The sequence below is a fragment of the Cherax quadricarinatus genome, chromosome 2 (assembly GCF_038502225.1).
Source record: "Cherax quadricarinatus isolate ZL_2023a chromosome 2, ASM3850222v1, whole genome shotgun sequence".
Taxonomy (NCBI): domain Eukaryota; kingdom Metazoa; phylum Arthropoda; class Malacostraca; order Decapoda; family Parastacidae; genus Cherax; species Cherax quadricarinatus.
Genome location: NC_091293.1, coordinates 84,077,990 through 84,101,991, shown reverse-complemented (window position 1 = coordinate 84,101,991; position 24,002 = coordinate 84,077,990). Strand labels below are relative to the sequence as shown.

The window sequence follows — 24,002 nt, the reverse complement described above, 5'->3', positions numbered from 1 at the left end:
AGACGGTTGGAGGCAGTGGAGATGTCCTGTTTAAGGGCAATGTGTGGTGTAAATATTATGCAGAAAATTCGGAGTGTGGAAATTAGGAAAAGGTGTGGAGTTAATAAAAGTATTAGTCAGAGGGCAGAAGAGGGGTTGTTGAGGTGGTTTGGTCATTTAGAGAGAATGGATCAAAGTAGAATGACATGGAAAGCATATAAATCTATAGGGAAAGGAAGGCGGGGTAGGGGTCGTCCTCGAAACGGTTGGAGAGAGGGGGTAAAGGAGGTTTTGTGGGCAAGGGGCTTGGACTTCCAGCAAGCGTGCGTGAGCGTGTTAGATAGGAGTGAATGGAGACGAATGGTACTTGGGACCTGACGATCTGTTGGAGTGTGAACAGGGTAATAATTAGTGAAGGGATTCAGGGAAACCGGTTATTTTCATATAGTTGGACTTGAGTCCTGGAAATGGGAAGTACAATGCCTGCACTTTAAAGGAGGGGTTTGGGATATTGGCAGTTTGGAGGGATATGTTGTGTATCTTTATATGTGTATGCTTCTAGACTGTTGTATTCTGAGCACCTCTGCAAAAACAGTGATAATGTGTGAGTGTGGTGAAAGTGTTGAATGATGATGAAAGTATTTTCTTTTTGGGGATTTTCTTTCTTTTTTGGGTCACCCTGCCTCGGTGGGAGACGGCCGACTTGTTGAAAAAAAAAAAAACTGCTCCTAGGTCTCATTTCTGGAGAAATACCTTGTTTGCGACAGTCACTCACATCTTTGATAAGTCTGACCTTGGACTGACTGATGCATTGGGGTCTTTTGTCAAAAACACTGGCCACTTCATCACTCACAGAGAGGAGGGTAAAGATCTCTGAAAGACCCACTGGTGATGTACATATACAATGGAGTATGATGGCTAAACACCTTATTATCCAGCCATTTCAGGGCATTCGCATGCAAGAGAAGTTGTTGACCATGTCTAGTTTAGTCTAATCACCTATACAATCATTAAAGAGGATAACCATGTCATTTCTCAGAGATGGGAAAATACCAATTTATTTGTAATTACCAATACTCAGTTACAGGCTAATATGGATACCATCAAAATCAGCCGATACCCAACGATACTGGTATCAACACTGATGCCATTAATATTGGCTTATACTCACCAATACTGATACTTTGGCACATCCCTATCAGAGAAGTACCACAAATGCTGACAAAATGCCTTGGTGATAAAGAAATCTCATTTCCAGTCAGTAGTTTGGTACATGAATTCACCTAAGCTGAAATCAGTAAGCCAGAGAGTGCCTGGAAGCATTATTCACTAAGAATTGTATTGAACATGTTACTCTAGCCCCATACCATCCATCATCAAATGGTCTGGCAGAAAGGACAGTAAGGACATTGAAGGAAAGTTTACACAAATTTACAAAAGGATTTCTAAATACCAGGCTATGTAGGTTTTTTTTTCATAGCCATACGAAAACTGCTCATTCCTCCACCGGCAGAACACCAACAGAAATGATGTTTAACAGGAATTTAAACTCCCAGTACTGGCCAAAGCCACAAAAATGTTACCAGCTTATCATACCATAAGGGCAAGGTGGAGAGTATCAACTGTAAAATTTGTTAGCAAGATAAATTTCTAGAAATACTGTAGGTAGCAATTTCTTGGGATTGGTTAATTTCTTAGATAAAATAGCATTGTTTAATATTAAACTATATCCCACATAGGTACCCCCCAAATATCAGCTTCAGAAATCGTATTCCCTTTAATGATGAGTTAGCCCCGTAGTTCTACTGCTTCAAAGCATGGGTTGGTCCTGTAGTTCTATGCCATGAGCTCAGCTGACTCAGATAAGCTGTGAAGGATAGATTTGGGCCTAGATATGAGAGAATGGGTTTGTGCAGTAAGGGTGCACCATATAAAAAAAATCCTGCAGCACTGAAGATGTCATGTTCTCAAATATGACAACTTCACTGTAGCATTCAAAAGCCATGCCTCACACCTATTTAGAAGTGCTACTACTACTATACTCCGGTACAATCCTTCTCAAAGATACCTCTACACACCACTCCCCTTTCTCTCCCCTGGTTTATTCTATGGTTCACAGATGCATTAGTCAAAATGTCTACTGCCAAATACACCTACCATCCGACTTACGACCTGCTCGACATACAACCACTCGACTTACAACCATGTTTTTTATGCCAAATTTCTGGGAAATAAACAACTGTTTGTGTTGTATACAGTGTTTATCCTAAACCTTACAGTATAAAATACAGTACTAACAGCATAAAAAGTAAAGTAAAAAATGGAATACCAAAATAAAGCAATAAAATAAAGTCATTTAAAAAATGTGATGTTGATATTCAGTAGTAAAGTTCGACTTACGTCCATTTTGACTTACGACCGGTTGGTCGGAACCAAGCTCGGTCGTAAATCGGATGGTAGGTGTACCTATATTCATTCACTTCTTTCAATTCCCTTATAATTATTATTTATTTTTTAGCTCAACAGTTGTCTCCTTTCAGGAAGGGTGACCCAAAGAAAAACATTCACTCAACTGAAGTCTTCTGAGATGTGTGCTGGCTTCTCAGAATACCCTCTGACTGCAACATTCCCACCTCTCCTTCAGAATGCAAGCACTGTAATTCCAACCTCTAGGGCTCAAGTCCAGCTAAATGGTTTCCCTGAAAACCTTCATTAAAGCTACCCTGCTCACATTTCAACACCATGACCTTAAGAAACCACATGTCTCCTTGCACTCTTATCTAACATGCTTACACAAGCCTACTGGATGCTCAAACCTCTAAGACTTGAAGCCTCTTCTAGCCTCTCCCTCCAACTGTTAGTGGTATTAAACACTCACCCTCCTGCCATCCACCCCCAGATTTATACACACTCAACATCCTAGCTATATTTATCCTCTCTACATGTCCAAATCACTTCAACAACCATTACTCAGCCCTTTGAATTATACCCATGGTCACCCCACACTATTACATTACATTATTATTACCATTACTATTCTTCTTCTTCTTTCAATTAACCAGCTGTATCCCACCAAAGCAGAGTGGCTCAAAAAGAAAAATGAAAGTTTCTTTTTTAACTTTAGTAATGTATACAGGAGAAGAGGTTACCTGCCCCTTGCTCCTGGTATGTTAGTCACCTCTTATGACACGCATGCTTACAGAGGAAGAATTCTGTTCCACTTCCCCATGGAGATACGAGGAAATAAACTAAGAACAAGAACTAGTAAGACAATAGAAGAAAACCCAGAGAGGTGTGTATATATATGCTTGTATATGCATGTGTAGTGTGATCTAAGTGCAAATAGAGGTAGCAAGATGTACGTGAAATCTTGCATGTTTATGAGACAGAAAAAAGACACCAGCAATCCTACCATCATGTAAAACAATTACAGGCTTCTGTTATACACTCACTTGGCTGAACGGTAGTACCTCCCAGGGTGGCTGCTGTCTACCAACCAACTACTTAGTATTATTATCATTTTTTTTTTCAACAAGTCGACAGTCTCCCACCGTAGCAGGGTGACCCAAAAAGAAAATCTCCAAGACTTTCAACATTTTCACCAAACTCATACGTAATTACTGTTTTTGTAGAGGCACCCAGATACAACAGTTCAGAAGCATATATAAAGACACACAAAATATCCCTCCAAAATGCCAATATCCCAAACACCTCCTTTAAAGTGCAGGCATTGTACTTCCCATTTCCAGTATTCAAGTCTGGCTATACAAAAATAACCGAGGACGACCCCTACCCTGCCTTCCTTCCCCTATAGATTTATATGCTTTCCATGTCATTCTACTGTGATCCATTCTCTCTAAATGTCAACAACCCCTCTTCTGCCCTCTGACTAATACTTTTATTAACTCCACACCTTCTCCTAATTTCCACACTCCGAATTTTCTGCATAATATTTACACCACACATTGCCCTTAAACCCCGCTGCCTCCAACCGTCTCCTCGCTGCTGCATTTACCACCCAAGCTTCACACCCATGAATCCCTTCACTAAATAAGCACAGTATCTTTACCCCCATCTGCTCACACTCCAACAGCTTGTCAGGTCCCAAAAACCATTCGTCTCCAACATTTAAAAGTTCCTCAAAATATTCTCGCCATCACTCAAATCCATATTTTCCCTAGGCTATCTAACACCCTCCTATAACCACAAACTTCTGCCCCACATTCTAATACTGCATTTTTAAAACTATTCCAACCCTCTTCAACCCCCCCACTACTCATCTTTGCGCTTGTATCTCACCCGAACTCATGCACGTACATTGCATACCTGGCATTAAAATCCCCAACCACCATTACTCTCACACTTGAAGTCCATTCCCCTCGCCCACAAAACCTCCTTTACCCCCTCCCTCCAACCTTTTCGAGGACGACCCCTACCCCGCCTTCCTTCCCCTATAGATTTATACACTCTCCATGTCATTCTACTTTGATCAATTCTCTCTAAATGACCAAACCACCTCAACAACCCTCTCATCAGCCCTCTGAATATTACTTTTATTAACTCCACACCTTCTCCTAATTTCCACACTCCAGATTTTCTGCATAATATTTACACCACACATTGCCCTTAGACATGACATCTCCACTGCCTCCAACCGCCTTCTCGCTGCAGCATTTACAACCCAAGCTTCACACCCATATAAGAGTGTTGGTACCACTATACTTTTATACATTCCCTTCTTTGCTTCCATAGATAACATTTATTTTGTCTCCACATATACCTCAATGCACCACTCACCTTTTTTCTTTCATCAATTCTATGGTTAGCCCCATCCTTCATAAACCCACCCGCTGACCCATCAACTTCCAAACATCTAAAAACATTCACTTTACATTATTATTATTATTAATTATTATTAGAAGTAAATGACAAGACCTCAATCATTTTTATATGGTGAATAACAATTAAACCCAAGAGAACATAAAGCATATATATATTATGTTCAACTAAGATTTATCTCTATATTCTGAAAAAAGAATGGTGCCCCAGGTATTATGATCTGCTGTGAAACAAAGTTATTACTCATGATGGCTGCAAATTATAAGTATACTGGATATTAATACTGATTTAAAGCTAAAATTGACATACACTTTCATTTATATTTAACCAAATGTATGGATGTTCCTTCACATCTTCACCTCAAAATAATCAAAACTAAAAAACTATCTGCTTACCTATTAAAACAATCCTTAATAAGCCTATAGTTTTTGGTAACTGTGTTGACAATAGAGCCAAGAAGTGCTAGACACGATGTGATGACTGTTCGGTCATGTTGTAAAATGAGCTTGACAGCATCTTCTTCGAGTTGCGAGAGAAAGGTTTCACTGGGATGCTCCATCAGGGGTACAACTAATTCTAATGTTCGTGCCACCACACCAATCATAGTGTAATCTACTTGGGTCTGTATGAAAAGAAACAAATAACTTGTAATGACAAATTTAAGATTAAAATCTTTATAACAAGTGATGATAATTTTTTATTAATACATCGGCCATCTCCCACCAAGGCAGAGTGGCCCAAAAAAGAAGAACTTCCATCATCATTCACTCCATCATTGCTTTGCCAGAGGCGTGCTTATACTGCAGTTATAAAACTGCAACATTAACACCCCTCCTTCAGAGTGCTGACACTGTACTTCCCATCTCAAGGACTCAAGTCCAGCCTGCGAGTTTCCACGACTCCCTTCATAAATGTTACCTTGCTCACACTCCAATGGCACATCAAGTATATGCTTGCTGGAAGTCAAAGCCCCTCGCACACAAAACCTCCTTTAACACCTCCCTTCAACCTTTCCTAGGCCAACCCCTACCCAGCCTTCCCTCCACTACAGATTTATACACTCTCGAAGTCATTATATTTTGTTCCATCCTCTCTACATGTCCGAACCACCTCAACAACCCCTTCTCAGCCCTCTGGATAATAGTTTTGGTAATCCCGCACCTCCTCCTAATTTCCAAACCATGAATTCTTTGCCTTATATTCACACCGCACATTGCCCTTAGACATGACATCTCCACTGCCTCCAGCCTTCTCCTTGTTGCAACATTCAGCACCCATGCTTTGCACTCATATACGAGTGTTAGTATAACTATACTCTCATACATGCCCCTCTTTGCTTCTCTGGACAAAGTTCTTTGTCTCCACAGACTCCTCAGTGCACCACTCACCTTTTTACCCTAATAAATTCTATGATTCGCCTTATCTTTCACAGACCCATCTGCTGACACATCCACTCGTAAATATCTGAATACATTCACCTCCTCCATACTCTCTCCCTCCAATCTGATATCCAATCTTTCATTACCTAATTTTTTTCATCCTTATCACCTTACTCTTTCCTATATTCACTTTTAATTTTTTTCTTCTTTTACATGAATGTTTTAAAATAATTAATACAATCTAATATTAAGTAATTTAGGTTAATAACTTTGAATCAAATGGATGTAAGAAGGTAAAAAGATGTTTTGATCAGCTGTTGACATTAAAGCACAAGTGAGGAATACTTAGGAGTAAGAAATTGTTTAGTGTATTTATTTTTTTTTTTTATTATCACACTGGCCGATTCCCACCAAGGCAGGGTGGCCCGAAAAAGAAAAACTTTCACCATCATTCACTCCATCACTGTCTTGCCAGAGGGTGCTTTACACTACAGTTTTTAAACTGCAACATTAACACCCCTCCTTCAGAGTGCAGGCACTGTACTTCCCATCTCCAGGACTCAAGTCCGGCCTGCCGGTTTCCCTGAATCCCTTCATAAATGTTACTTTGCTCACACTCCAACAGCACGTCAAGTATTAAAAACCATTTGTCTCCATTCACTCCTATCAAACACGCTCACGCATGCCTGCTGGAAGTCCAAGCCCCTCGCACACAAAACCTCCTTTACCCCCTCCCTCCAACCCTTCCTAGGCCGACCCCTACCCCGCCTTCCTTCCACTACAGACTGATACACTCTTGAAGTCATTCTGTTTCGCTCCATTCTCTCTACATGTCCGAACCACCTCAACAACCCTTCCTCAGCCCTCTGGACAACAGTTTTGGTAATCCCACACCTCCTCCTAACTTCCAAACTACGAATTCTCTGCATTATATTCACACCACACATTGCCCTCAGACATGACATCTCCACTGCCTCCAGCCTTCTCCTCGCTGCAACATTCATCACCCACGCTTCACACCCATATAAGAGCGTTGGTAAAACTATACTCTCATACATTCCCCTCTTTGCCTCCAAGGACAAAGTTCTTTGTCTCCACAGACTCCTAAGTGCACCACTCACTCTTTTTCCCTCATCAATTCTATGATTCACCTCATCTTTCATAGACCCATCCGCTGACACGTCCACTCCCAAATATCTGAATACGTTCACCTCCTCCATACTCTCTCCCTCCAATCTGATATTCAATCTTTCATCATCTAATCTTTTTGTTATCCTCATAACCTTACTCTTGAATTAGATTAAAAAATAAAAAACTAATTTTAGGAAGGATAGGGAAGAGACATCACAGACACTGTAAATGTATGGAATAAGTGAAAGCATGTTAAAACCTGTTAGTCTTTGTGATATGAGTTGGAGGAAGAATGTGAAGATCATTGAAGAGGAGAGGCCTCAAGCATCCTGTACTTGCTAAAAAAAATCTCTATATCTTTTTAATACAGTAGTGTGTAGGTTAGGGATAAATAATATCAGCAAATATTAGCAAAGTAGTTTTAAGTATTTCCACTAGTTTAGATGTTTTATTGAATTTATGCAGGCAGTACAACATCTGTACATTTACCAGCTCTGTTATTTCTCAAGCTGAAAAGTACTGTGAGCAAAGAACAAAAATAAAGTCACAAAAGCACAAGTGATACGAAAAGTATCAAAATTAGCACTGTTTCTCTCCTGAAAAATGTTATAACCTTTTGCTATCACTAGGCTATTCAGTTGTGCTTTTAAGGACTTGGGAGCTTGCTGTCCTGTCTTGTTTGTGATATTGTGAAGAGCTTTTCTTATTCTTCATAAATAAGTAGACTTTCTAAAAAGCTAAATTTATTTTCCTGGCAAAGCCTGTTCCCCAAACTAGTTTATTTTGTCATGCAAATCCAACTGCAATGACCTTCCCCAGCACTGTGTTTCCTCCCATCATGTAGGCAACACGTTCTCTTTCTCTGTATACGCCACAAGTTTTGCCTGTACAGTGGACCCCCGCATAACGATCACCTCCGAATGTGACCAATTATGTAAGTGTATTTATGTAAGTGCGTTTGTACGTGTATGTTTGGGGGTCTGAAATGGACTAATCTACTTCACAATATTCCTTATGGGAACAAATTCGGTCAGTACTGGCACCTGAACATACTTCTGGAGTGAAAAAATATCGTTAACCGGGGGTCCACTGTATTTCATTTTTAAACTTCCCACGGCCTTCGCAATTTACAACCACATTTCCTTGTTTTGTTTTTTTGTTTTTTTTCAACAAGTCGGCCGTCTCCCACCGAGGCAGGGTGACCCAAAAAAGAAAGAAAATCCCCAAAAAGAAAATACTTTCATCATCATTCAACACTTTCACCACACTCACACATTATCACTGCTTTTGCAGAGGTGCTCAGAATACAACAGTTTAGAAGCATATACGTATAAAGATACACAACATATCCCTCATATCCTTCTGGAGCAAATTAAGTTCGTTATAAAATATTAATTCATTTCACCTCTAAGGTGTTGTATGGAATATCCCAGGAAGGGCTGGAAGGAGAACAGGAAGGAAGAATAAGAAGTAAGAACTGAGTGCCCAACAGGTATGTATTAGCATCTTAAATCATAGACAATGATGTTTAGAACTTGTTATGCTGCTAGAGAATGAGCAAAGCAACATTTATGAATAAACTTTGGGAAGCAAGTTAGCAGGACTCCATTATGAAGGGCAGGATATACAGTGTCTGTACTTCAAAGGACAGATGAGGATATTGCTTTTTGAAAAATCATTAGAAATGAGATGTTAATGCAATTCTGGAAAGACTGCTAAGAAATTAGTGAAAGTGAATGTATTTTCCTTCTTTGGGTCACTGTCTTGGTGGAAAGCATTCCAAGTGTTAAAAAAAATATTTACATCTTTTAATATCAATATCTGACAAATAAACACTAAACCTAGCCAAACTGCTATGAGAATCTTACCCGGCATCTCCACGCTAAGTAAGGCTGGAGTGTAATTGCGTGGTCCACCAAGAGCTGGGGACGGATTTTTGCAAACAAATACAGTGTTTTGTGGCATGCCAGAATACGCTGTGTTGTAGTCCGTGGTTCATCTGCTGGCTGACTTCCCTGACCATCTTCTTCAAGAACCAGAATGTGTCTAACCAAGCAATCGACTATCTGCTTACATGCGGTCACTAAGGACTTTGGAGGTTCAGTGTTGACTTTTGTCACATCATCTTTATCTTCTCTAGGTTTAAACATCTGCATATGAAAATAAAAATATAAATATTTATACAAAACCTTAAAATTGTCTATAATGTCAATAATTTAATCAATACTAATCTACAAAATAAGTGACATAACATACTTTGCTTGTATTAAACCATCAAGCATAATAAATGAGCAATAAACAAATGTAATGAAAGCAAATTCAATAAAAGAAATATAAGGAGGACAGTTTACCGCAAGAGGTGATTAAATCTCTTAATACACAACAGCAGCTAAAATGCTGATAGAGAATAAGATATAGGGTGATCTAAAAAGAAAAATGAAAGTGTCTCTTTTTAAATTTAGTAATGCATACAGGAGAAGGGATTATTAGCCTCTTGCTCCCTGCATTTTAGTCGCCTCTTACGACACGCATGGCTTACAGAAGACGAATTCTGTTCCACTTCCCCACGGAGAGAAGAGGAAATAAATAAGAACTAGTAAGCAAATAGAAGAAAATCCAGGGGGAAGTGTGTCTATATATGCTTGTACATGTATGTGTAGCGTGACCTAAGCATAAATAGAAGTAGCAAGACGTACCTGAAACCTTGCATGTTTTTGAGACAGAAAAAAGACACCAGCAATCCTACCATTATGTAAAACAATTATAAGCTTCCGTTCAACACTCACTTGGCAGTACAGTAGTACCTCCGTGGGCAGTTGCTGTCTACCAACCTACTACCTAGGAAACCCCTTTTAATGCAAGATATTTCAGATAGCGTTAAAACTAACCTATAATTATTACACAATGAGACACACGATACATGAGAATAAGAATACAGTGGTGACTCGAGTTTCAAACAGCTCCCAACTCGAACAATTATGTAGGTGTATTTTTGTAAGTGCTTTTGTAAGTGTATTTTTGGGGGTCTGAAACGGATTAATCTAATTTACATTATTCCTTGTGGGAACAAATTCGTTCGGTTTCGGTACTCAAACAGCCTTCTGGAGCAAATTAAGTTCGTAAATCGAGGTACCACTGTACTTAGTTTATGATATATTGATGGTGTTCAGTAATTTAACAAAAATTCTTATTAGATACTTTAAGCCATTATGTACAGCCAGTGTGCCATTGTTTACAAGCCAGGGCGGACGGTTCAACGTGTACATTTTGTATTATTCCATTGTTTTTAGTGATTGTAACTGCTAAATAAGCCACCATGGGCCCAAAGAAAGCTTCTAGTGCCAACCCTGTGGTGAAAAGGGTGAGAAATACTATCAAGTACGAAAGTGGAGTGCGTGCGTCCAAGCTGGCCAGGTTGTATAACAAACCCAATCAACCATTGTTACTACCTTGACCAACAAAAAGGCAATCAAGGAAGCTGTTGTTGCAAAAGGTGCAAGTATGCTTACAAAACAGATTACAAATACTCGAAGATGTGGAGAGACTGTTACTGGTGTGGATCAATGACAAACAATTATCAAGATACAGTGTTTCACAATCAAACATGTGAAAAGGCAAGGCAGCTGCATGATGATTTAATTAAGAAAATGCCTGGAACTAGTGCTGATGTTAGTGAATTTAAGGCCAGCAAAGGTTGGTTTGAGAGATTTAAGAATCGTAGTGGCATACACAGTGTGATGAGGCATGGTGAGGCTGCCAGTTGTGACCAAAAAGTGGCTGAAAAATATGTGCAGGACTTTAAGGGGTACACAAATAACCCGCACATAAAAGAGAGAAGCTTACGACGACGTTTCGGTCCGATTTGGACCATTGACAAAGTCACACTAACCAGAAGTGGAGCAGGACGGCTATATATAGGCAGGAAGAGGTGGTGGTGGTGGTAGTAGTAGTACAAGAATGGTATATAATACCGACAAGATGAAATTAAGACACGCACAACACCCGGGCATCCCTATCGCAGACGTTTCGCCATCCAGCCAGCCACTGGATGGCGAAACGTCCACAACAAAGACAGCCAGACGCCGCACATGTGTCTCAATGGCGGCGGCGGCGGCAGCGGCAGCGGCAGCAGCAGGAGGAGGAGGAGGAGGAGGAGGAGGAGGAAAGGAGGACGAGCCAGTCAAATACGTACAAAGGAAGGGGAGCACTGCAAGAGAGCTAGGTGCCCACTGAGGGAGAGCAAGCGCACAGAGGTGCGTGAAAGGGGAAGTGGTGAAATAAATGAAACAGAACACAAGACAGAAGAGAGAGAGACAACCCAGAGGAGAAAAGGAAAGAGGAAAGGGGAAGAGGGAGAAGACGTGAGGACGTGGAAGAGTTGGTGGAGGACGAAGATGAAGAGCTAACCACTGATGAGCTGCAAGAGCATCTGCAACAGCGACAGACCACAGCTGAGGATATTGCTTCAGAGGAGGGAGTAGAGGAAGTTGCCTTCTTCAATGATTAAGAACATTTGTACAATATGGACAAAGGTGCAAGCCTTTATGGATGAACATAACCCTGACACAGCTGTTGCAAGCCGTGCTGGTGACTTTTATGATAATGTTGTGTCCCATTTTAGGGAAATCTTAAAGACACGCCAGAAACAGCTCTATGAACAGGTTTTTGGTGCGACAGAGGTCCAGTGACTGTTAAGTTGTTCCCAGTGGCATTAAAAAAACAAAGAAGGGAAGTAACCCCAGAAAAGGACTTGCTACCTAAAGTCCTTATGGAAGGGGATTCCCCTCCCATTCAATAATACACCTCCATCATCTCCCCTCCTCCCGTCTCATCACTCATCAATAAGTCTTCAATAAAGGTAAGTGTCATTTTATGAATTATTACTGTATTTATTCTTCATGTCTCATTGTTTTCTGTGTAGGAAAATGTATATTTCACGTGAAAATTTTTTTTTTAAATACTTTTGGGCGTTTGGAACGAATTAATTGGATTCCCATTATTTCTTATGGGGAAAATTAAATTGGATAACGATAAAATAGGTTAAGAACAAGCTCTCTGGAATGGATTAAAATCGTTAACTGAGGGGTCAACTGTATTTGGGAGTGGACTTGTCAGCAGATGAGTATATGAACAATGAAGTGAATCATAGAATTGATGAGGGAAAAATGGAGAGTGGAGCACTGAGGAGTCTGTGGAGACAAAGAATGTTATCCATGGAGGCAATGAATGAGAGTATAGTAGTATCAACGCATTTATACGAGTGTAAAGCATTCGTGGCAAACGTGGCAACAAGAAGGTTGGAGGTAGTGAAGATGTCATGAATATAATGCAGTAAATCCATAACTGGCGATTAGAAGGAGTTGCGAGATTTCTAAAAGTATTATCCAGAAGGCAGAGGGAACAAAGCAGGATGACTTAGAGGGTATATAAATCTATAATGGAAGGAAGGTGGGGTAGGGGTCATCCTATGAAAGGTTGTAGGGAGAGGGTAAAGGAGGTTTTGTGTGCAAGGGGCTTGGACTTCCACCAAGTGTGAAAGAGTGGAGACGAATGGTTTTTATGGCTTGACGTGCTGTTTTAGTGTGAGTAAAGTAACATTTATGAAGGGATTCTGGGAAAGCAGTTAGCTGGACTTAAGTGGGGGTAGAAAGTACAGTGTCTGCGCTCTGAAGGAGAGGTGATGATATGTTGCAGTTTTTTTAAGTGTAGTGTAGGAATGCCTCTGGCAAAACAGTGATGGACTGAATGATAATGAAAGTTTCTTCTTATTCGGGTTACCTTGCTTTGGTGGGAAACAGTCGATGTGTTAATAAAAAAAAATTATGCATACGAGTTCTGTTGCAGCTATGAAGAGTTTCAGACCAGTATTGATATTAGAACTGATTGGCCTGTATATGTAGAAAGCACAGTAGTACAAGTGAATTTTATGTATATTAAGTAAGTTTAGACTTTTGAAGGGTGGGGAAGTATGCAGTGAAGCACTGCAGTCATCTTACTGCTCCATCATTTAGGCTTGAACTGTTATCTATGGGAAATTTCTTTCCTATGTAATATAAAGTGTGCAAAAGGTTAGAGTTGTCTAAAAGCACCCTGGCTCTGAACAGATATACCCTGTGTAAAAGATGCCACTTTAGTCACAATAAAGCCTAGACTTACATTATGGAATTCAGACCTTACTGTTTAACAAATCTATAATGTGGGTTTCTGCATAAGCTCCTATCTTAATAATGGCTTCAATGATGAAGCCATTTATGTAAAGAATTATTATATTTTGAATTAAGATTAACCCTTGACTGTTGCAATCCTAAACCTTGAGGTGTCTCCTGGTGTCGCAAAAAAGAAAAAAAAATCTCATAAAATGATAAAGAATCTTTTCCCAATGGTAATGACACCAAAAGTATGAAATTTGATGGAAAACTTACGGAATTACGCTCTTGCAAGGTTAGTGACCTCGGCGATATTTACAAATCGGCAATTTCCCCCACTCTGAGCCCTATTTTTGGCTAATTCTATTGTTCTAGTCGACCAAACTCGTAGCTATTTCTTTAGAACTTCATTTGTTCTATCGATTGACTACAAGAAACTGCCCATTTACTGATTTCAATTACCCAATAAAGTGGTCAGAAATTGGCAATTTGGCCAATTTCACACAAATTAAAAAAAATATAGCAATTTCAAAATAGGGCCCAGAAAGAACAATGCAGACATTCCTGGCTCAAAAATAACATTTTCTTTGTTCATCAGTCATGTCTCCAGGCCCCTCTGATATCACTCTTGCTTTCTAGTCTAAATTTTTATTCAAGCAAAAAATATAAGATTTACTGTTTTGCAGACTACTGCAATGTTGTAATAAGTGTATAAATAATGTCAACCCATTCATGACTGTATATTAGAATGGCTAGTTGGATATTTACTGGACAACGGTGTAATTTGTTTACTCTTGAACATCGGCAAAAATCAAACATTTTCCCTAATTTAAGCTCTATTTCAAGGTCCTTTTCATAGTAAAACCAATCAAAATCACCTCCATTTCTATAATATGTTTTCCATTCTATCAAATGTGACTACGAAAACGAGAATATAACCATAAAAACTATACGAAAATACACCTCAAAGTCGGCGTCTTAATCCAAAAACACAGTCAGAGATTTTTTTTCTCATTATCCACTGCGTGCTCCAGGATTTTTTTATACTGCACGCAGTGACCACACAGACCCATTCTCTCACATGTGGGCCTACCAGCTTTCTCCTGCTTGATTTGAAGCCACTAGAATTTTTGAGTATACAGTGGACCCCCGCATAACGATATTAATCCGTTCATGAGAGCTTATTGTTATGCGAAATTATCGTTATGCAAATGAATTTTCCCCATAAGAAATAATGGAAATCAAATTAATCCGTGCAAGACACCCAAAAGTATGAAAAAAAAAATTTTACCACATGAAATATACATTTTCCTACACACAAAGAGAAGGATACATGCACAATAGTAGAGTAGTACATGCACAGTATATATTGTGCATGTACTACTCTACTAAATGAAGAATAAATGACACTTACCTTTATTGAAGATGCAGCAATGACTGATGAGACACTGTGTCCTGGGAGTGCCTTTTCCTCCTGAGTACTGTAGGTCCTGTTTGGCATTTTCTTCCAGAACAGGCCTTATCACACTGTGTATGCCACTACGATTCTTAAATCTCTCAAACCAACCTTTGCTGGCTTTAAATTCACCAATATGAGCACTAGTTCCAGGCGTTTTTCCCTGTTCACCTGGGTGTTAGTCGACTGGTGTGGGTTGCATCCTGGGAGACAAGATTAAGGACCCCAATGGAAATAAGTTAGAGAGTCCTCAATGATGCACTGACTTTCTTGGGTTATCCTGGGTGGCTAACCCTCCGGGGTTAATCGTTTCTCGGTAATTGTTTCACGTTAAGCCACACCAACAACACACTCTCCACATCTTCGAGTAATACAGCTGATGGTGGTGCAGCAACAACAACAGTTGTGGTCCAGCTGACCGTGGTGCAGCAACAGCTGACCATGGTGCAGCTGTGGTGCAGCAACAGCTGATTGGTCCAATTTATCAGCTGACTGTGGTGCAGCAGCAGCTGATTGTGGTACGATAGTATTTATCACCCCTTTTTACCACAGGGTTGGCACTAGAAGCTTTCTTTGGGCCCATGGTGGCTTATTTAGCAGTTACAAGCACTATAAATAATGGAATAATACAAAATGTATCGAATGTATGCATGCAACCGGCCACCCTGGCTTGTAAACAATGACGGCAAGGCAGGCGCTCAGGCTGGACGGACAGGTTCGGGACGAGTCATGTTCAGAAACAGCTGATGGTGCAACAGCAGCTGACTGATCCAGCAACAGCTGACTGGTCCAGCAACAGCTGACTGATCCAGCAACAGCTGACTGATCCAGCAACAGCTGACTGGTCCAGCAACAGCTGACTGGTCCAGCAACAGCTGACTGGTCCAGCAACAGCTGACTGGTCCAGCAACAGCTGACTGGTCCAGCAACAGCTGACTGGTCCAGCAACAGCTGACTGGTCCAGCAACAGCTGACTGGTCCAGCAACAGCTGACTGGTCCAACAACAGCTGACTGGTCCAGCAACAGCTGACTGATCCAGCAACAGCTGACTGATCCAGCAACAGCTGACTGATCCAGCAACAGCTGACTGGTCCAGCAACAGCTGACTGGTCCAGCAACAGCTGACTGGTCCAGCAACAGCTGACTGATCCAGCAACAGCTGACTGATCCAGCAACAGCTGATCGTGGTGCAGCAGCAGCTAACTGATCCAGCAACAGCTGTCTGGTCCAGCAACAGCTGATCGTGGTGCAGCAGCAGCTGACTGATCCAGCAACAGCTGACTGGTCCAGCAACAGCTGATCGTGGTGCAGCAACAGCTGACTGATTCAGCAACAGCTGACTGGTCCAACAACAGCTGATCGTGGTGCAGAAGCAGCGGACTGATCCAGCAACAGCTGATCGAGGTGCAACAGCAGCTGACTGATCCAGCAACAGCTGACTGGTCAAGCAACAGCTGACCATGGTGCAGCAGCAGCTGACTGTGGTATGATAGTATTTCTCACCCTTTTTACCACTGGGTTAGCACTAGAGGCTTTCTTGGGGCCCATGGTCACTTATTTTGCAGATGAAATCACCAAAAATGCTGTAATAATACGAAATGTTCCGATTGTATGCTTGGATGTTACCACGGAGGCTGGCTTGTAAACAATGCCACCGGCGGAACATGTGAAGCTGGCTCAGGCTGCACATTAGAAGCGTCTCGGACGAATAGCATTGAGCGAGTTTTTTAGCGGTATGCGAGGCAAAATTTTAGTGATAAAATGTATCTGTATGCGGATTTAACGTTATGTGATGCCAACGGTATGCGAGGGTCCACTGTATATACGTCAAACACATTGGCTCGTAAGACGTATATACACGACTGAAACAGTCAAAGGGTGAAGGAACTTCATCTACTTGTTGATAAATTTAGAAAATGGTAAAAATGTTAGTTTACAGTATACCTCTTAAGTTATAATGGGGTTTTTGGTATTCCTGTTTTGACTGGTGTGAGCACTAGTATTATTAGTAGTTGCATTATTTAGAGATGTAACACTCATTTTGATTTTGGCATTACTCAAGAAACTACAATACCATCTATTTCCTAACACACTAATTATATGTCCCCTTCGGCGGACAGGACAGACAGACACAGACACACACACACACACACACACACACACACTTGAGTAAATACAGTACGATATTAAGTAAAAATCAATTTTATCAGATACTTAAAAAAAGTTATGTACAAAACCTCACATCCTTAAAATTCTTAATTAACTTAGAGTCCAGCTGATACTATCATTATCCCATTTTACTTCATATAACCATTTTTATTGTAATTCAAGAAATTTATTTCCTATTATCAAACCTTATTCAAAATGTAACTCATGCACAAATTTGGAATTTCAAAATAAGAGAAAAATGTGCAGAAACTTAGTTAAAAGTAACTTACACTATGCAGAAGCTGCTCAAACCAGTCAAGTCCTGTGTCCCTGCAGGCCACCACAACTTCAGTAATATTATTAACTTTTCTGAGCAGAGACTCTTCGTCTAGATGTGGCCTCTCTCTCACCGGTGTAAACCACATATTCTGAATAAAAGCAAATAAAAATACTTTGCAATTACATTGTAGGCAACATACATCCAAGAACACACACTTTAATATTATTAAAGTCACTCCTACTGCTGCACTTGCTCTCTAACATATTATGAGTAATAAAATACACACAGTGGAACCTTGGTTGTCGAACTTAATTCGTTCCAGATGTCGCTTCAACAACCAAAATGGACAACAACCAAAGCAATTTTTCCCATAAAGAATATGTTACAAGAATTAATCAGTTTCAGACCCCAAAAGGACAATATAATAATTTGTTAAAAATGTATTATTGCATAAAACTGTAAATATGAATAAGAAACTGTGAATACTGTACAGTAAATGAAAGTTTAACTGCCTCTTACCTGTCAGAGAAGAGCTAATGACATACTGGAAGCAGGAGATGGAGGAGAGGAGGGGGTCTGTTACTGCTTGGAAGGAGAGTCACCTTCTATTAACATGTCAGACAACTGTCCTTCTGGTGTTGTTTCTCTTCTTTGCCTCTTTTCACTACTCTCAAATTGTTCTGGCTCACTGGTTCTTTGTCTCACTAAAAACTTGTCCAGTGAGATTTATTTCAGGCTCCGTTTCAACACTCGTCTAATTTGAGACATTGCACTGTCGCTGTACATGTTAAAGAGACTGATGGCCACTGCTTTGTCTGGATGGTATTTTTCAGCAAACTCCTGCACATCATGCCATTCAGCACACATTTCCTGGACAAGTGCAATGGGCACATCAACCCTTTTCTCCTCTTCCTCTGATGACAGCTCCTCTGCTGCAATCTGTTGCTGCTACTTCTGAAGGTTTACAAGTTCTTCTGTGGTATACCTGGAGAGGGTTTCGGTAGTCAACGCCCCCACGGCCTGCTCTGAGACCAGGCCTCGTGGTGGATCAAGGTCTGATCAACCAGGCTGTTACTGCTGGCCGCATGCAAACTGACGTATGGGCCACAGCCCGGCTGGTCAAGTACTGATTTCAGGTGCCTGTTCAGTGCCTTCTTGAAGACAGCCAGGTCAGATGAACAGTCTTGGGCCCCTGACACTTATTGTGTGTCTCTCAGTGTACTCGCAGCACCCCTGCTTTTCATTGCAGGAATGTTGCATCTCCTGCTGAGTCTTTTGCTTTCATAGGGAAGGATTTTTGTGTGCAAGTTTGGTACTAATCCCTCTAGGATTTTCCAAGTGTATATTATCAGTATTCTCTTGCCTGTGTTCCAGGGAATACAAATCAAGGGACTTCAACCGTTCCCAGTAATTTAGGTGCTTTATCGTACTTATGTGTGCCATGAAAGTTCTTTGTACACTCTCTAGGACAGCAATTTTGCCTGCCTTGAAGGGGCCAGTTAGTGTACAACAATATTCCAGCCTAGAGACAGCAAGTGATTTGAAGAGAATCATGGGCTTGGCATCCCTAGTTTTTAAGGTTCTCATTATCCATCTGTCATTTTTCTAGCAGATGCAATAGATACATTGTTGTGGTCTTTGAAGGTGAGATCCTCTGATATTATCACTCCCAGGTTCTTTACATTACTTTCTCGCTCTATTGTATGGTTAAAATTTGTTGTATACCCTGATAGTTTTAATTTCCTCAAGTTTTCCATATATGAGTAGTTGAAAATTCTCTTCATTGAACTTCATATAGTTTTGAAAGGCCCGTTTGAAGATTTGGTTGATGTCCAGTTGGAGTCTTGCAGTGTCTTCGATGGAGGACACTGTCATGGCAATTGTCATCCGCAAAGGAAGACATGGAGCTATGGCTTACATTTCTGTCTATGTCCGATATGAGGATGAGGAATAGGATGGGAGTGAGTATTGTGCCTTGTGGAACAGGGCATTTCACCGTGGCTGCCTCAGACTTTACTCTGTTTACTATTACTCTTCGTGTTCTATTTGTTAGGAAGTTATAGATCCATCTACCAGCTTTTCCTGTTATTCCTTTATCACACATTTTTTGCTCTATTACACCATGGGTGCACTTGTTGAAGCCTTCGCAAAGCCTGTGTATACTACATTTGCATTTTGTTTATCCTCAATAGCATCCAGAACCTTGTCATAGTAGTTCAGTAGCTGGGACAGGTAGGAGTGACCTGCTCTAAACCCGTGTTGCCCTGGGTTGTATAACTGATGGGTATCTAGGTGGTTGGCAATCTTGCTTCTTAGAATTCTTTCAAAGATTTTTATGATATGGAATGTTCAGATATGGGAGTTCAGTTCTGTGCTCCTCTACCAACTCCTCATCCTTTTCAGTCACCTCTAGGCCCAGGGTCTTTCCCAAGGACACAATACCATCTACAGGCAATGACTCTGGCTCATCTTCAAAGCCTTCAAAATCCCTGGCTGCCACGAAGTCAGGCCACAATTTCTTCCATGCTGAATGCATGGTCCTGGAAGACACATTTCCCCAGGCTTTGTCTGTAAGCCTCAAGCAGGTGAGGATATTGAAATGGTCCTTCTTTGGACCCATGGTGGCTTATCTCACAATAAAAAATTGCACTAAAACTGCAAAATAACAAAAAAAAGATCACAAGATGCACAACAAAAGCTCAAAGATGTTTACACCATGTGAGTCAATGAGCTTGTGACCCAAGCTGTTCACATTATCAGTCAACAACCAAGAGAATATTCAAACACCAGGACATTTTTTCTATAATTCCTCATTTGAAAACAGATTTGTTCGACAAGTAATGCAGTTGACAACCGAGGTTCCACTGTAGATAATTACATAATGAATAATAGATGTTGTTCTACTACAAGCTAATTATTAGGGATGAGACAATAAAAAATTTTTTGCCTATATTCATACAACACTATTTTAGGCCAATACTGATACCGACAAAATTAGCTGATACCCACCGACCCCAGCAAAATCAGTCGATACTTAGTATTAGGCCAGTGCTAATACTGATACTGTATTATCAAAATTTGTGTATGTTTTGCTGATACACTGGCAAAACATATACAAGTGTATACAAAAGTTGCCTTCAACAATACATGAAAGCCAAACTTTTAAAAACAACCATGTGTATAATGCATATCCATTTTTTTTTTCTTTCAACAAGTCGGCCGTCAACAAAACATTACACAGACAATTAGTGTGTTTCTAAAATTTATTTCTATATATACTATAACTCCAACTTAAAAATTTCACCCTTACATTGACACTTTAGTATCAATTACTTATTTATATTCATCTACAGTTACAACACTCTTCTACAATCAAACAAGCACTGAAGAATAAAATAAAAAACTTTTTTTTTTTTCCAACAAGTCGGCAGTCTCCCATTGAGGCAGGGTGACCCAAAAATAAAGAAAATCCCCAAAAAGAAAACACTTTCAATATCATTCAACACTTTCACCTCACTCATACATTATGACTGTTTTTGCAGAGGGGCCCAGATACAACAGTTTAGAAGCATATATAATGATATATAACATATCCCTCCTAACTGACAATATCCCAAAGCCCTCCTTTAACCCTTAACTGTCCAAACATAGATCTATCTACGTTCACCTGCGTGGTGTTCCGAATATTCTGAATAATAAAAAACAAATGTTTTTTTTTTTGTTTTTAAATTAAAGAGGGCTACTTTCTGTGCAGTATAAGACCAAAAAAAAAAAAATTTAGAACCAGTACTTACCGAGATATAAGACCGCGAAGCTGGCTCTGAATGCTAACCCGACGGCAACATCCAGTCCTGTGGCTTGCAGAAGTGTTGCCAATTTACCTTTTTTTCTCGTTTTTATTTTAATTTATATAGTTTTTATGTTCTGATAATTAGAATTTACAATAGTTCTTGTGATTTCATAGCCAATCTTTGTTCTGACACTAATATTATCTACTGAAATAGTACTCAAATTGTAACAATCACACTGACATGTGAACATTTTCACCTGCACTGGTCATTTACTATTGTCTAGAATATTTTTTTTTTTTAACAAGTCGGGCATCTCCCACAGAGGCAGGGTGACCCAAAAAGAAAGAAAATCCCTAAAAATAAAAGTCTTTCATCAGCATTCAACACTTTCACCTTACTCACACATAATCACTGTTTTTGCAGAGGTGCTCAGAATACAATAGCTCAGAAGCATATACGTATAGAGATACACAACATATCCCTCCCAAACCCCTCCTTTAGAGCGCAGGCATTGTACTTCCCATTTCCAGGACTCAAGTCCAGCTATATAAAATAACCAGTTTCCATGAAACCCATCACTAAATATTACCCAGCTCACACTCCAACAGCTAGTCAGGTCCCAAATACCATTCGTCTCCATTCGCTCCTATCTAACACGCTAAGGCATGCTTGCTGAAGTCCAAGCCCATTGCCCACAGAACCTCCTTTACCCCCTCCCTCCAACCCTTTTGAGGATGACCCCTACCCCACCTTCCTTCCCCTACAGATTTATATGCTCTCCATGTCATTCTACATTGATTCATTCTCTCTAAATGACCAAACCACCTCAACAACCCCTCTTCTGCCCTCTGACTAATACTTTTATTAACTCCACACCTTCTCCTAATTTCCACACTCCGAATTTTCTGCATAATATTTACACCACACATTGCCCTTAGACAGGACATCTCCACTGCCTCCAACTGCCTCCTCGCTGCAGCATTTACAACCCAAGCTTCACACCCATATAAGAGTGTTGGTACCACTATACTTTCATACATTCCCTTCTTTGCCTCCATATATAATGTTCTTTCTCTCCACATATACCTCAATGCACCACTCACTTTTTTTCCCTCATCAATCCCATGATTAACCTCATCCTTCATAAATCCATCCTCTGATACGTCAACTCCCAAATACGTATCTGAAAACATTCACTTCTTCCATACTCCTCTTTCCCAATTTGATATCCAATTTTTCTTTATCTAAATAATTTGATACCCTCATCACCTTACTCTTTTCTACATTCACTTTCAACTTTCTACCTTTACACACACTCCCAAACTCGTCCACTCACCTCTGCAATTTTTCTTTAGAATCTCTCATAGGCACAGTATCATCAGCAAAAAGTAAGTGTGTCAACTCCCATTCTGTATCTGATTCCCCATAATTTAATCCCACCCCTCTTCCCAACACCCTAGCATTTACTTCTTTTACAAACCCATCTATAAATATATTAAACAACCATGGTGACATTACACATCCCTGTCTAAGGCCTAATTTTACTGGGAAGTAATCTCCCTCTCTTCTACACACCCTAACCTGAGCCTCACTAAACTCATAAAAACTCTTTGCAGCATTTAGTAACCTATTCCATATACTTGCAACATCTGCCACATTGCTCCCCTATCCACTCTATCATATGCCTTTTCTAAATCCATAAATGCAATGAAAACTTCCCTACCTTTATCTAAATACTATTCACATACATGCTTCAATGTAAACACTTGATCTACACATCCTCTACCCACTCTTAAGCCTCCTTGCTCATCCACAATCCTATTCTCTGTTTTACCTCTAATTCTTTCAATAATAACCTTACTGTACACTTTTCCTGGTATACTCAGTAAACTTATTTCCCTATAATTCTTACTATCTCTTTTGTCTCCCATCCCTTTATATAAAGGAACTATACATGCTCTCTGCCAATACCTAGGTACCTTCCCCTCTTTTACATTTATTAAACAAAAATACCAACCACTCCAACACTATATCTCCCCTTGCTTTTAACATTTTTGTCATGATCCCATCAGTTCCAGCTGATTTATCTCCTTTCATTCTATGTAATGCCTCACACACCTCCACCACTCAGATCCTGCTCTTCTTCACTCCTAAAAGATGTTATACCTCCATGACCAGTGCATGAAATTACCACCTCCCTTACTTCAGTGACATTTAAAAGTTCCTCAAAATATTCCTGCCATCTACCCAATACCTCCAGCTCCCCATCTACTGACTCCCCTACTCTGTTTTTAACTGACAAATCCATTCGTTCCCTAGGCTATCGTAACTTGTTTATCTCACTGCAATATTTTTTTCTTATTTTCTCCCACTCTATCATCTGCTCTCCTTTTGCACTCTCTCACCACTCTCTTCACCTTTCTTTTAGTAAACTCTCCATACACTCAGCTCTTCTTATAACACTTCTGCTTTTTAAAAACCTCTCATAAGCTACTTTTCTCTCTTTTATCACACCCTTTACTTCATCATTCCACCAATCATTCCTCTTTCCTCCTGTACCCACCCTCCTATAGCCACAAACTTTTGCCCCACATTCTAATACTGCATTTTTAAAACTATTCCAACCCTCTTCACCCCCCCCCCCCATTACTCATACTTGCACTAGCCCACGTTTCTGCCAATAGTTGCTAGTATCTCACCCTAATTTCCTCCTCCCTTTGTTTATAAACTTTTAACCTCTTTCTTGTTACTATTTTCCTTTTGTCCCATCTACCTCTTACTCTAACCGTAGCTACAACTAAATAATGATCTGATATATCAGTTGCCCCTCTATAAACATGTACATCCTGAAG

At 40.1% G+C, this 24,002-nt stretch overlaps 1 protein-coding gene across 1 annotated transcript in view; it reads right to left on the bottom strand.

Moving 5' to 3' along the window:
- The window catches only part of Nipped-B (Nipped-B cohesin loading factor), a gene marked incomplete in the record, with an annotated part of 502,160 nt that overhangs the window by 154,157 nt on the left and 324,001 nt on the right, over window positions 1-24,002 (bottom strand). The window contains 3 exon segments of the mRNA XM_070089404.1: window positions 5,214-5,440; window positions 9,197-9,478; window positions 17,370-17,507. Coding sequence (XP_069945505.1) covers window positions 5,214-5,440; window positions 9,197-9,478; window positions 17,370-17,507 — 647 coding nt within the window.